The 15,024-nt window shown below is 45.4% G+C and overlaps 1 protein-coding gene across 1 annotated transcript in view; it reads left to right on the plus strand.

The window, feature by feature from the left end:
• Positions 1 to 15,024, plus strand: part of VAPB (VAMP associated protein B and C) — a 47,299-nt gene that overhangs the window by 28,181 nt on the left and 4,094 nt on the right. The window contains exons 3-4 of the mRNA XM_025263753.3: positions 9,484 to 9,587; positions 13,221 to 13,301. Of these exons, the coding sequence (XP_025119538.1) occupies positions 9,484 to 9,587; positions 13,221 to 13,301 (185 nt within the window). The remainder of the gene's footprint in view (positions 1 to 9,483; positions 9,588 to 13,220; positions 13,302 to 15,024) is intronic.

Here is a 15,024-nt window from a genome sequence, read left to right on the forward strand (position 1 = left end):
TTCTTAGAGAAGGGGAGCAAGCAGGGAGAGAAAGAAGAGGAGGAGGATGGTATCTGGAGCTGGCCAGAGAGACTGCGGTTTTGAAGACTTGCAGGTCGGGTTTTTATGGGGGACTGAGACATTCTAGCTGTCTGATGTCTTTCAAGATGTACCCTGTGAACCTGTTCTCCGCCGTCAGCTTAATCTGATCCTCGGGACCTCACATTCTGCGTCAAAAGTCTTGGCTCTGACCTGTTTTATTTTCTTCAGAAAGTGGCACTTTCTGTCTCGTACTGGGGTCCTTAAACAGAGCAAATCCCTGTGTTATAAACTCGGGTGGTGAAGTTACCATTGGAAACTGGTATGAACTGAGCTTTAAGTGCCATAGCTGGAAACTTATGGACTTCCCAGCGGGCTGTTGTGGGGTCTAGTCACCCGAGTCTCTGAGTGAGTCCTTCTCTTTGCCCTTTAGATAAGGGTGGGTCCTCCTTTCTTCTCTTTCTGATTGCCCCATCAGGGTCTTGTCTGCTGGATGAGGCAGTGCAGTGGGTGGGAGGGTGCTGGGTGCTTTGTGTTTACATTAATTGGCCCAGAATGCCATGGTTTTGACCCCTTGCTCCTTGACACACACCATCTACTAGAGATGGTTTTGAATTATTCAGATCTGGACCTCAGCAAAATAGGCACACTTAAATGGAGATTGGAGAAGAGGAGATTGGATTTTTTCCCCCAGAGATTTTAAATGCATGGAAAATAGAACTTTTTGAATTAATGAATTGTTTGAAGCAGTGGGGGGTCTCTCCATTTGTTCTAGCTTTACAAAATTAAATCTGTTTTCTGAACTGTCTGGTGGGGAAATATTTTTAAGGTAGATAATTTCTGAAAATGTCTTTGTGGTAAGCTGTTAGTGGTTGTAGGTTTTTTTTTTTTAATACTGTAGTTTAATAATGAGGGAGTTTTCCATTAATATTCCAAACCATGTTTGCCAGCAGATACAGCAGGTGAAGTGGTAAAATTATGGGCCATCAAAAATACTTACGCTTCCTGTAATATGATATTAAGTTTAATATTTTTATAACCTTCACTGAATTCTAATTTCACTAAAGTAGCAAGCGCGCTTCCATTTGCAGTTCAATTATGCACATTGGTTGCCTATGTACCAAGCAAATTAGAAATGCAAAATATCTATTTGGCGGGGTGGGCCTTGGAAAGAGTCGGTAAAGATACCAGTATTTAGGTACAGATACACTTTACTAAGTGTACCCTGGGAATCGAAAGTGGATTGAAGACAAACAGACACACATCTTCTGGTGTCTGAATCTGTATTTTAAATTCAAAGAATTCAGGAACAATGTTCATTCCTGACATATAGCCCTTTTCAGCACTTACTTCAATCACATTTAAAGCACAGAGTTCTTCCAGTAAAATCCTGAGGACAGAGAATGAATATCAGCAGCTCTTTTTGGATGGAATCACTGGTCAATTAATGTAATTGGGTAGGATCGCAATTGATAATTAATCCTCCTAAGATTTTGCTGACTCAGTTTAGTGGAGCGGCCCGCTTGCCCTGGACCAGCCAACCTTGGGCGGCAGCTTTTAGGTGATTAGCACCCGAGTCTAAGCCCACTGCCCTTAGAGAAGGAAGTCAGGCATCCGTCTGTCAAGTGCTGATAGCAGGAGCTGTATTTGGGGGGTTCAGGCATCTTAACAGCATCATTCTTCGTGTGATCGTCTGCTTTGGAAGTCTCTGATAAGCGAAACCTTGTTATAGATGGTTTTCATGAATCAGGCTTATTACTCTCAGATAAGAACAACTCAGAGTCGTACTTACAAGATGTCTTTAATCTTTTTCCCCAGTTGAGATTCTGGGTTTTTTAAAAAGAGGGGGGAGTAGATTACCAATAAAAATTTAGCTTAATCGTGCTTTTAATGGTTTCTTTAAAAGTTTACTATAATTTTTAAGTTTCTTAAGAAGAATCCCATGTTTCACTTTTTATGAGTTTAACACAGTTTACTTATTCTTTCCATTTTAAAAGATCATGGTCAAGAGGGTTTATCCAAGTACATTCAGTCCACCTCACTTAGACAAAGTAATGTCAGCTCTTACAGTGTGGCCAAGGAGCAGAAACCAAGCCCAACTTGGGAGCAGCCAAAAGTCATGTTCCTGTCATTGATGGCAGCTCCCTGCGCATTGATACACCTGGGCTTCTAACCTTAACTCTACTGTTTATACCCTTACTTTAGACTCTTTGTTAACCTGTTCTGATGTCCAGCCCATCACAGAATGAAAGGGAAGAGCTGTGAGAGGTGGCCACAGTGAAGGCCTGGACAGGAACACTCCAGAGGACAAGTATGGGAGAGATAATGGGTCTGAAATTAACCCCAGCCTCAGGACAAACCTTTCTCCCTGCACAGTGGCCCTGGCATGTGGTTCAGATTAAGACAGGTGTAATGTGAGTTGATAATCAGAACATGAGAGTACTCAGGAAAGGCTATGTGGGATTCCATTAGAAAGCATTAATGGAGATAGGAAAGTGCATTGGAATTTTGAAAATAGATGTGCATTTTAAAAGATATTTATGAAAGGGAGTGAGTGAGCCATGTTCTTAGGCGTGTATATGATGCACCTCATTTCCAGCAGTATTGGGGTACATTTGTACTGTAAACACTGCACAAATAAGTTAATCAGACTCTGAAGAGTATGTTATCTAAAATGATCTATACTGAACCGGAAGATCCTTTAGAGAACACAAAGACAATTCCGAGTCAACTAATTTATAAGTAGATAAGATTAATTACCCACTAGACTCATAGTTCCATCCATGGGTCCCTGAATAGGCAGAAGTCCAGGAAATTAGTCTTGTTTTCAACATTTTGAGCATCCTGAAGGAAACGATAAATTTATTCCTGATAAGGGCACCTAGTCTAACTAAAATGTCTGATTCCTTTGCTTTAGGCTAGAATTCTGTCACCTCATTGTGGTAAGCTGTTGGCAGAGTTCTGGTTTGTCTCTGATCAGTTTCCAAAAAAGTGGAGCAGTGACTTCATTATGACGTTGTAAATGCAGTTTGGTAGACGACAGTTTGACAGAGGCATAAAAGCAAAGAGATAGTGAGAGGACAGTGGTGATAAGAAGTTTAGAAACCGGGACTTCCCTGGTGGTCTAGTGGTTAAGACTCTGCCCTACCACTGCAGGGGACGTGGGTTCAATCCTTGGTCAGGGAACTAAGATCCCACATGCTGAGGCCAAAAATTAAAAAAAAAGCAAATTGTGGCCTCCAAAAAAAAAAGAAGTTTAGAAACCATTGTCTTAAACCAGGAGATGAAAAGTGAGTGTGGGAAAGGTGAGCCTGTGAGAGAGCTCTGTATGGGTGGTGTCCGCTGACAGTAAGTCCAGTAAGGACGAGAGGGTGAGACGGCCTTCAGGGGTGCTTTCAGCCCACCTTCTCCGGGCGTGGTTCCTGGACCACCAGCAGCAACAGCTGGGAACAGGTCACCCCACCCCAGACTTGTGCAATCAGAAACTGGAGGTGGGACCCTGCCACCTGTGTTCTAACATGCACTCCAGGTAGGTCTGCTGCAAGCTGAAGTTGGAGACCCCCTCGTGACAGTCAGACTAGTAGAAGGTTCAGAGTCAGAGAAAGCCCGAGAAGGTATGGCATACTGAGACGTGAGTAGGGCAGGTGGACCACGAGGGATGTGCCAGCCGCCTAAGGCCAACGTGGTAAGAGGCGACGTGGAGAACACCTGGGGGTGTGGGCGTGGCCGGCGCCCTGTGCACACCTGTTGGACCAGCAGCGTGAACAATTGTTGGATCATATCAGGAAACTGAGAGAACGAGGCTGTGGACATGGATTGATTGTCTTTTACTTGGGAAATAGTTTTTTTTCGTTTGAGGACTATCAAGCTGGTGAGCCGGGTACTTGGGGGAGATGGAATATGTGGGTTACAGGGGCTCTGAGAGATACTGGGAGGAGGTGGGAGATCTGGGAGGAGAAACCTGGATGTTGGAGGAGGCCTGTACTGAGATGGTGGTCATGTGAACGGGAGAGAGGCATGTTAAAGATAAAATTCTGAGATTAAAAAATAATAATAAAGCAGTTGCCAAGGTGCCTTGTTAAGCTTTTGTTCGTGTGCTCTGTTGCCGTTAAATGCAGATGAAAGTGATCTGTGACTTGCTCGGGTTCTCATAAGCTTTTATGCAGCATTTAATCAAGTCATTTCTCCGAGGTATGTGCGTTTGTGTGTGTTAAGTAGTGTATATTCTGCATGTCTTCTGAAGAAAGTCCGATCTTATTGATCCAGTGTTTTATGACTGTGAAGGCCCTTTCCTAACAGGATCCCACTTTTGCAACCTGCATTCAGCTGACAGTGTATCACAAAGCATTAATGCTGGTGAGTGGTGACCTGGTCTCCAGGCCGTCTCCTGGTAACGGGCCTCTTTTTAATGTAGTATCAGCGATACATTTTAAAAAGTAGGATAGATGGTTCATTTAAGAGGATTTTATCATCAGTGTCTCTGGAATTCAAGTGAAATAAATTAAGTTAATGGGAAGCTCTTTTATAGCCTGTCATGGAAAAAAGTACATAATTTCTGTCACAATTTGCATGTATGGAGCTGCGAGAACAAACGATTAACGTTTATTCTGTCATGTTCTCGTAAAGTCCCAGCTAGTAGGGTCTAGCAAATTGAACTTGACATGAGATGATAGCAGCTGAGAAATACAGGCTTTGGGGCATGAGTTGGGGGCAGCACAATGCAGATGCTGAAGCCTAGGAGCCTTCATGAAGTTTCAGGAAGTCTGGGTGCCACCTGACCTCCTCACTCTTGATCGCTGATCGGGGAGCCCACAGAAAAGAAGAGCTGGTGGGTGGCAAACATCTTGTTTTCCACCTGCTGCTCTAGGCAGAGGGAGCGTCGCTGCAGAGAGGGAGGGGCCAAGCACCCATCTCACACCCTGAGCTTCCTGAAGTTCACCGGTGGTCATCGTTTTCACTCAGTTGGAAGTTTTCTCCTCTCCAGCCTTAGGGTGAGCTGGGCATCTGTGCTTCCGTGTTTTGAGTCCGTGCCTTTTACAGAGGGTATGTGACCGCCCCCTCTGCTGTCTCCAGTGCTCCTGTAAGGTGGGCTAGTTGCCACCAGTACCCACTTCTTTGTGTGCTTGTGTTCTCATGAGCTCGGAGGTCTCCGTGTAAGTTCTGTCTTCGTGAGGTCCTTCTAACTCTGCACACGGCAACTTGGCGGGCAGTGCACTCTAGGCCTGGAGGTGGGCTGATGACATCTGTGAGTTCTGAGGGTGACGGGTATCAGACAGCGACACCTGCAGAGGGGAGCACGCTGCAGCAAGGTGGTTTGGTTAGCCGAGCATGGGGCGCCCTAGTCTCCTCCTCTCAGGGACAGGTGTGTGTGCAGCTGTGTGCACGTGGGGCGGAAACTTGGTTTGTGTGAACTGCTTTCTCTTTTAAATGGCACATTCTCCCAAGAGGGGACTGTAGGAAGCCACCAGTGCCTTCACTTGAATTAGCAACCAGATAATTTTCCTCCTGGAGGGGCCTGCGAGGCACCTGATGTAGAGTAATGGTACTCAGACCTTTTGGTCTCAAGGCCCCTTTTGTATATGCTTAGAAATTAAAGACCAAAAACGCTTTTTTTTTTTTCGGTTTGTGGGTTGTATCAATATTTGTTGTATTGCAAATTAAACTGAGAAATTTAAAAAGTATTAATTCTTTCATAACAATTTTAATAAATACAATTCACACATTTTTTAGTGAAAGATAACTTTTCAAAAAATTATGGCATTATTTGATACATTTTGCATATTTCCTTAATTTCTGGATTCTCTCAGTTGCTTTTGCATTTCGTTCTGTTACAGTGTGTTTTGGTGAATGTATATGAAGTAAAATACCTACAATTACAATACATATCAGTGGTAATATGATATGTATTGTATCTTTACCTTTACCACTGATATGTATTGTAATTGTAGGTATTCTTCTTTGATGCTGTGCCAGAACTTGTCGAGCAGCACTTTTCTTCATGTTCGTCAGCACAGTGTAGACTCTGCCCCTGTTCCAGCAAACCGTTTGAACTTTGTTTCACCAAGATGCTTTGGTTTCCCTTGCACTTGGTGGCTTTGGTAGTATTATGCCACCTGAGCTACACAGACCTTCCAGCTGTCGACAGATTTCATTATCCAGTATCAAAAATGTACATTTGTTACTCTCCTTACTGATCTCATTGGGGAAACTGAAGCTCTTGGTGGCCAAGAGAGGTTTCCCAAGATTCTAAGGTTTTTTGAAAGCCTGGGTTTTATCACCAACAACAGCTACAAGTTGTTTTCCTTACAGTGACCGGTTCACTTCATTCATTTTTAGGAAAATATCTGCCATATACCCGGGTGTGAATGCCCATAGTTTTCTGTCAGTGGTTCCATGCGAAAGTGTCCAGTTTAGCTCATAACCCGGAATGGTTACACAAGTGCTTTTCCCAGGGCAGCAGAGATGCTTGATGTGTGTTTTCATAGAGCAGAGTGCCAAGATGCACTGTCCAAGGTTGGGATTTAGTGAAGTAAGTGATGTTTATTGCTTCATCAAGGATATTCTTAAGTGAGATGGCCTTTTAAACACACTGCCCATGAATGGCAGTGCCTGCCGTCTGGTGTCCACGCTTAGGCACCAGCAGGTTCACCCACTGTTGCTTTTGTGCCCACCGTTACTGGGGGTAGCAGTGCAGTGGAAAAGACGTGTAATGTCTTGGTATCATAAGGACCAGCTTTGACTTTATGGACCACCTGACGTGGGGGTGGAGATGTCTCAGGGTCTGCGAGTAATGCTTTGAGAACCTGTGCCGTGGAAGTCAGACTGTGGACACAGAACCAGTGTGGAGTTCTGGTCCATCAGTTAATACTGGCCATGTGGCCCAAGCAAGACTGCTTAGCCGTTCTAAGCCTTGTCTTCTCACCTAGAAAAGGAAGACATGACCATCTTTATGGTTGTTGTGAAGACTGATGGGAGAACTAAGGAAAATATGCCTTATTTGGTGCCTGGTCCATACTAGGTGCCAGTAAAAGTTATTTTCCTTTTGCTCTTGGGACATTGTGAAGGCACTGGGGACAGGAGCATGGTGCAAGATGGAGAGATGAAAAGGAAGAGTCAGTTTACTGTAGGATGAGCCTGCAACCCACATGCCCTTCTTTCTGGCTTGCACCTCCTGGAGGAAAGGGGAAAAGAGTGGGAGGAAACAGCTCTTATGTGGGGTTGTCTTAGGGTCTCTGGATGCAGCTGTTCTTTGTGTGTGACCCAGTGTTGTTGAAGCTAAAGAGCCAACTTCTCTGGGAATTAGCAGTGTCTTCTGATGGCTCTCATCTTCTGGGCATCTTTACAGATAATCCTGGCTCAGCCTTAGAGGCCTCCATAGTGGAGGACTGGAAGCCATTCACATCTGGGAAAGCAGAGCCTCAAGGATGAGACAGTGTTTCTGCTAGACCTGTGCTCTACTGAAATATAAATGCAGTCTAAGACTAAGTTCTTTCCCATTCTAAAAAAATACTAGAGCGTGATTTTGCCACAGCTAGGTGAGAGCTGAAATTCTCAAAACCTAATTCACTTCAATTTTTTTAAATGAACATTAATCTGATAGTAGTTGGAAGACTGTGACCCAACTCCAGTAAAGCTGACATTCCCTGTCCAGGCAGGATCACAGTGCATGTGAAGATAGTGGCTTCTTTATCACATACATCTTTACTGCAATCTTAGAGGTGGAAAAAATGCAATGGAAATTCAGCTTTCAGAATAAAAGTCTGTGGTGTTGACCTGCTAGTCTGGCCATTTGTCCCTGGGGTTAAATGTCAAGCCCCAGTGTGTAGCAATGCTCCGGGAGAGCTCCTGCTAGCTCAGTGATGCTAGCAGCAGACTTGTCTCCATTCCAGGTCCCAGGCCACCAGCAAGGACTGCTTCTCCAGGATAGAGCCATGCCTTTACACCTGCAAGAATAAAATTTCAAGTGGAGTGGCCCTGTGCCTGTTTTAAATGACCTTTTGTTCTCTCTGCTGATGGTTTCACTTTGAATATCAGATCCTCAGATTGAATGTATTTTATTGATAAACTTTCTCTGTCCCCAAGAGAGAAAGGACCCATGCACCTCCAAGACAGAGAGGGATGTTTGTGTTCCTCCTCCTCATCACGTGTAAGATCCGTGATGGGGGATCTGGGGATGTGACCCCACCTGTGTCAGAGAATCCAGTGTGGCAAAAGGGGTGCTGAACAGCATGTTTTGCTGCTTCCCAGAGTGGTGACCTTGAGCAGGTCCCTCCCTTTGTTGTGTCCCGGATTCCTTTATAAGCCAGGCTTAGGGCAGGGCTGGTTGTTTGCTGCAGGGGTGGATGACTGTGAGGCTTTAAGAACCCAGGAAGTTCTCAGTGAACTCAAAGGCAGGAAAACACTGGTGAGTGGCCAGCACAGAGATCCAGCCCTCTGGTGGCCCTGAACGTTGGCCCTCCAGTCAGACTGCTCCGTCATGGTATTGGGCTAATCTTTCTGTGCCTCAGTTTTTCCATCTGCAAGTAAGCATCACAATACCTTCTGCAACACTCCCTGCCTCTGAAGGATTAACTGAAGTGATGGTAAAGCTGAAGGGCAGAGCCCAGCTTCTGGCCCCAGGGGGACGCTCGGTCCTGGGGAGCTCGTCACTCATCAGGGCTACAACAGGCTTTCCCTGCATGTGAGCAAGTTAGGTTTCAAGGAGCTCAACTGGATGTGTGGTTTCTCAAAGCCTTGTAGGAAACCTCATGTTGTAAAGCAGCCGTCATTCAGCGGGGTAGGGTGGCAGGTCCCGGGGAGGCTGGCCAGAATAGGACAGCCCCTCCTTCTGTGGATGTGCTCGGTCCGGGGAGCCTGCAAGGGAGAGTCCTCTAGGTTCTTGGGAGAAAGGTTGTGAAAGCTGATGGGGTCTTCTCCATGCTGTGAGGGTGTGGGTTGTAAAAATTCTCTAACATCCTTGGCAAAATTGTATTTGAAGTGTGACCATGACGATCTTGACATGGAGAATAGCACAGAGAGACGCCTGAACTGCTCCTCAGATGTGGACCGTCCTTAGTTCTTGAGGAGATCGTTGGCGGGTGCTTTCCTGAGCAGAACAGGTACAGATGTCTGTATCTGGTTGACCTGGATGGAAGGCCTGTGGCAGTTGTTGGGTCAGGTGTGCCGTGGTGGCAGATCAGGGGCTGCGAGTCTGAAGACCTGGGTCCTAAGCCCCGGTCCCGGCTCTGCCACTGCCTGCTGTTTGACCTCGGGCAGGTCCCTTCATGTCCATGACCTCAGGTCTGAGACCTGCAGGGTGGGGAAGAGGCTGCTCATCTTGAAGTGCTCACTTCACCAGGGGCTTCATGAGGCTCAGAGAAGAACATCCTGGTGAACTGCTTTACCACCAAAGTGCAAGTATTAATGTAACAAATGGTTGCCGGTAACCAAGCTCTGACCCTCCTAATGAAATATTTTCTTTCTCAGTGATGTTACAGCCTTTCGATTATGATCCCAATGAGAAAAGTAAACACAAGTTTATGGTTCAGTCTATGTTTGCTCCAACTGACACTTCTGATATGGAAGCAGTAGTAAGTACTGAATGCTTTTTTTTTTTTCTCCAGTAATTAAAAAAAAAAAAATAGGTGCAGAATTGTGGGTGCATGCATTTCAAAAAATGTCAAAATTATTTTTAAAGGGGAATGGTGCTTTTCAGGAGGTTTGTACTTTGACTGCCTTTATGGGTTTCTAGAACTTTGATTTTAACATTTTATGTAACTTTTAGAACACTCTTCTGACTTTTCTGGTTTCTGACTTTTCTGGTTTCCTTCAGCAGTTCCTTGTTCTGGTGGGTTGTGTCTTGAATGGTCTAAGGATTCTCTACCTTCACCCCCTTCCCTCCCCCTACAGATAAGGGCAATTTTTATTCTAGAAAACGCTTTCTGCCTCTTCTTCCCGATCCCCCAGAATCTAGAGGGATGGGGGAGAGTTGAATACTAAATATCCTTCAACCCTTTAGGCTTTTTTCACCCTGCTTGGTTCTAGTAAGTGCCATTCTTTGTGTTTTTATTGTTGTATCCCTGCCCCCACCCCCAGATTCCTTCCATTTTTCCACCCCCCTCCCCTTAAATACGTGTTCAACTCCATCTTTTCATTTTGGTAAAAATAAGTTGACTTCATTTTCATAAAATAAGTAGTTGATACCTTATAGTTGGGCCTCCATTGCTTTGGGTTCTGCTCTGTGGGTGTGAAGTGCTGGCAGCGGCAGCATCTTCTATGAAGGACTTGAGCGTCCACGGACTTTGGTCGCCATGGGGACAGAGCCCCACAGCCAGTCCCCTGTATTGATTTTTCTAGAAGATGATTATAATGGCAGTTCTACCCCCAGCTTTTTACACACATGAATCAATCAGCAGGCATCCTGGTGCTGCGAGAGTCTCAGTATACTGATAGACCCCTAATATCCACAGCCCAGGGAGGGCAGACTGTCTAGTCCTCACAGTTTGGAAAAGAAGGGCAGGACTGCCTCAACATTTTCACCACTTTCCAGATCATCAAGTGAAACTCAGAGACTGGCGTTGTCCGAGGAATGCCTACAAATTCGAGTTAGCTAGGATTCACACTATGTTATTTTTTTTTCTCTTTCAGAGTTTTATTTGAAGTACTGTTTCATGCACATCCTACCTTCAGGCCCCTGTGTGACCACACAGCCATTTCTTTGAGTTTTAGAAAAGCATAGCTGACCACCTTCATGCTTAACTCCGTGTAACTCCTGGGCAGGAAGTGAGGGGTAAATGAGACATTTGAGGTTTCACAGAGACCAGCGATCATAGGCTTTGTGTTAACATTCCTTCTCATAGAAATAATTATGGGTACATTCACTGCTTTCACTTCCTGGAACATGGTGTGTCACTTCAAGTTACCTTGTGTGATCAAAAAAATGTATGGCAAATGCACCACGTGGACTCTCCAAGAATATGTTCTGTTTGGCTTCGCTGCATGGCTTGGTAAAAGAGCATGGCCTTGGGTGTCTTGGGTGTGAAGCTGACTCTGCCTTTTACTAACATTGTGGCCTTGGGCAGTTTTCATTAACTTTCTTGAGGGTTTGGTCATGTGTAAAATGGGGGAAAAAACCTAGTTCCCAGGGCTGTTGTGGGACTAAATGTGCTGTGTGTAGAGCACGAGGCAGTGTCTGGCAGCTGTCTTATATGAGTGCTGCTATAGGCCAGGCCTCAGTGTACAATAAAAGTGAATTTTACTTTCTTTCGTGATAATGTTCATAACAATTAAAAAATGAAATGTACTTTGTTGGAAATCTGGGATACATACAAACAAGCAAAAATAAAACTATGTGACCTGTAGTTTGTTTATACTAGACCCAACCACTGTTAGTGAGAGCCTGGTGGTTTTTCTTTACTTTAAAATGTTATTCTTCATATTTTTGATGTACTGAAAGTTGAAAAAACAGTAGTGCCTATTCTTCTAACCTTTACTAAGATTCACCTTTTAACAGTTTGCCACGTTTGCTTCTTCTCTGTCCTAAACTTTATTTTTTGCTGAGTTTCCTAACTGTAAGGTGCACTGTTCATGAAACTTCACCATCCCTGAATGCATTGTAGCAAGGGCAGGCTCTTTCATAGACTCAGTTCTGTTGAGTAGCCTGTCACTCGTGGCCAAGAGGCTTAACATGAATTCAATAATGTGTTTAAGAGAGAAGCGCATATTAGCATTTCCTAGTTCAAGAGATGGCCTTTCGTTGGTGTTCTACTAGTGCACACTCATCCTGTTTACAGTCCAGACCAGGTGCCTTGTAGAATGTCCCACATTCTGGCTTTATCAGATGATTCCCTCGTGACTAAATTCAGGTTCGGTATTTTTGGGTTTTTGCAAGGTAGTGTCCTGTGTGCATCATGTCCCTCCTTCGGTGACACCAGGTCTGATTACGTGGTTAGGGTGGTGACTGCCACCTCTGTCCAGTGCAGAGCACGTCTGCCCCGGTGGGTAAGGGGTGGTCTGTGATATGCAGAGCAGTCAGATCCTCGAAGATCACTGGACTGCCTGCCTGCCAGCAGGCTTTCACACGGCAACTTCCAGCACCCTGAGATGACCCTTGCCCGAAGGTCTTACGGTACGTGCACACACGTGCATGTATCTGTGCGCATGTGTGTGTACGCGCAGAGGAGCAGTCTTATGGTACGTGCACACACGTGCGTGTATCTGTGCACACGTGTGTGCGCGCACGCAGAGGAGTGGTCTTACGGTACGCACACACACGCGCATGTATTTGTGCACACGTGTGTGTGTGCGCGCAGAGGAGCAGACTTAAAAGACTGCTTGCAGTTTCTTCATTTATATCCTGTGAATTTTCCCCATGTAATTAAACACTCTTCTGTATCCCTTGAATGGCATACTGTTCCATGACTGTGCCCACCATGGCTTACTTGGGCGTTCCTGTTCTGCTTGACACAGATTATTTCCCATTTTTGACTTTTGGTACCTGTTGCTCTCTGCCTCCTGCATGGTTCTGGGGTCATGGTGGGGGAATTCGTTCCTTTGCTGTATCACCTTCTTGCTGTGCTGGTTTACTCTATAATTCTCAGAACATCTGGGATTCCTGTTCTCCTCTGCCAAAACGAGGAGCAGTAAGCCAGGAGTGCCTCCTCCCAGAACATGGATTTAGTCAGGAACATGTTCCTACCAGCAGGCTGAGGGAGTGGGGGTCAGCCCAGACAGTAGGGGTCACAGAATGTGGCCTTCCCATTCCCGTGCCCTGCTGGTAGTTGGCAGTGTTCTAAAAGCACCTCCAAGTAGTATGGGCTTCCGCTTAGAAAGACATGCCCTGCGAAGTAAGTTGTATTTTCTTAAGGAGAGCCCAGATGTCCTTAGGCCATCCAGATGCAGGCTAGAAGATTCCTCTGGGTCCAGTGGTGGTCTTCTCTGTCCTGTGTGCTTTTCACAGCCTGGCAACAAGGAGCGTTGGTGGACACAGAGGAGTCAGGCAGCATTACTGGGGCTGGTGAAGAATAATCAATATTCAGGGGAGCTGGTGTATTTAATCTTGTCACGTTAAAAATATTGAAATCTCAGCAGACTTAAGTTCTTTATTTGATGTACATCAGGGCTTTCTCATTAAGCGTATTTTTCTGAAATTGTCAGTTATAAGAAGAAAATCATTCTTCTAGCAGCTTTATAATATCCTGATTATTGAATTTAAATTGTTTTAGTGGAAGGAGGCAAAACCGGAAGACCTTATGGATTCAAAACTTAGATGTGTGTTTGAATTGCCAGCAGAAAATGATAAACCAGTAAGTATGTTTATAGTTAACAATAATTGAATGTTGCAAGCTGATACTTATTTGCATACCATCTCCTGCAAAACCAAGATTTAAGTTGGCAAATTATTTTCCTTCTTCTGATGTATGAAGAGAAAAATAAGCTGAAGTCAACAAATAAGTGGGCCTTTGTGAAATCTGCCTTTGGAAGATTCACAGAAAGAACTCATTGAAACATTTTTTTGCCTTTGAAAAGCACAACCTGTTGAAATGTCATAAAGTCCGAAGAGCTTCTTTGACTTGGGCAAAGTTCTAGGTTGCTGTAATATTTAACAGTGGGAAAGACAAAAACGGAATAATTTGCCATTTATCCTGGTGCTTGATGAACAGGCGGTGGTGAGCGCTCAGCTCCTCTTGTTCAGTGCTGTCTGCAGGCTTCCCTGTCTGCACTGAGCACCAACTGTCTACCTCTTGAACCCCAGATTCTCTTCAGTCAAAATGTGCTTTTAGATGAGGATTTCTCACCCTCAGCCCTGCCGACTTTCGGGCCAGGAGCCCTTCGCTGTGGGACTGTCCTGTGCCTTGCAGGGTGTGCTGCGGCACCCTTGACCTCACCCCAGTAGCATCCCCGGTTGTGACAACCTGAAGTGTCTCCAGATGTCGCCCGGTATGCCCTTCCTGAGGCAGAGTCAGTTCCCGTTGAGAATCACCCCCTTTGCTGCCTGAGCACTGAGGGTAAGAAGTGACTCCCTCCCAGCTGCTGGCTCACTTTTCTCTGTGAAACCAAAGCATGAGCCTGGTTGGCATGGACCTCCCTTCACCCTAGTCAAAAAACTTAAACTGTGTTAACACAGTTTAAAACCCATGCAGAATATTAAACCACCCTGGCTGTTAATAGCTGGTGGTGGGAATAGAAATGTTGAAGCTCTCAACGTTATCCATAACGATCTCCAGGAATGCTGATGCTTTGTGTCAGAACTACTTAGCATTTTTTTCCGGCTCACTAATTGACCACCATCACTATCCCGTTTCTTTGAAAGAGTGGTGGTCGTCTTTCCTTTTTCCCTTCCCTCTTGCCACAGCATGTTCTGTTAGTTGTGTATAGTTGAGGACTGTATTCTGGCCCCAGCTGTGCACTTGGAGGTTAGCTCTGTGTGTTGAGGTCTTGCCTGCCAGGGCCTCACTCCTCTCCCCTGGGAGACTAAGGGTAGAGCTCGCTGTTCTCCGTTTGCCGCATGGACCCCCGAGGGCTTCCGTGCTTCCCCTGCCCCCATGTACTCACTCATCCCCAGTGGGTCTCCAGAGGGGGTCACAGAACAGTCGTGGCTGGGGAAGTGAGGAACACATTGCCTCCCCAGGCTGAAATACCATCGACACTGAATTTGTTGCACCTTCATCCCGTCTCTGCAGTTGTCTAAGTTCAGGAGACAGATCACCCTGTGGGTCACGTCCCCTCTGGCCATCTGCTCCCGCCCAGCCAGTCTGGGGGATGTTCGCGTCTTTGTAGTGATGGTAATTTGTGGTTGATGATTCCTGAGCTTGCACAGCTATGCTCTGCTGATTTTTCATGGCAGGAATTTGATAGTGCAGTGCGCACGGGCCCTTTTCTCTTTCTTTGAAGTATTAGTCTCAGCCAGACTTCAATATTTGCCCTCATCCATAATTTGTGGAGCTCAGTTTTAGATTATGAAGATACTAGGTGATAAAGTGATCCGTTTTAAAAGTAAATGTGACATTGTACAGTTTGGATGAAACG

Source organism: Bubalus bubalis, chromosome 14, assembly GCF_019923935.1.
Source record: "Bubalus bubalis isolate 160015118507 breed Murrah chromosome 14, NDDB_SH_1, whole genome shotgun sequence".
Classification (NCBI taxonomy): domain Eukaryota; kingdom Metazoa; phylum Chordata; class Mammalia; order Artiodactyla; family Bovidae; genus Bubalus; species Bubalus bubalis.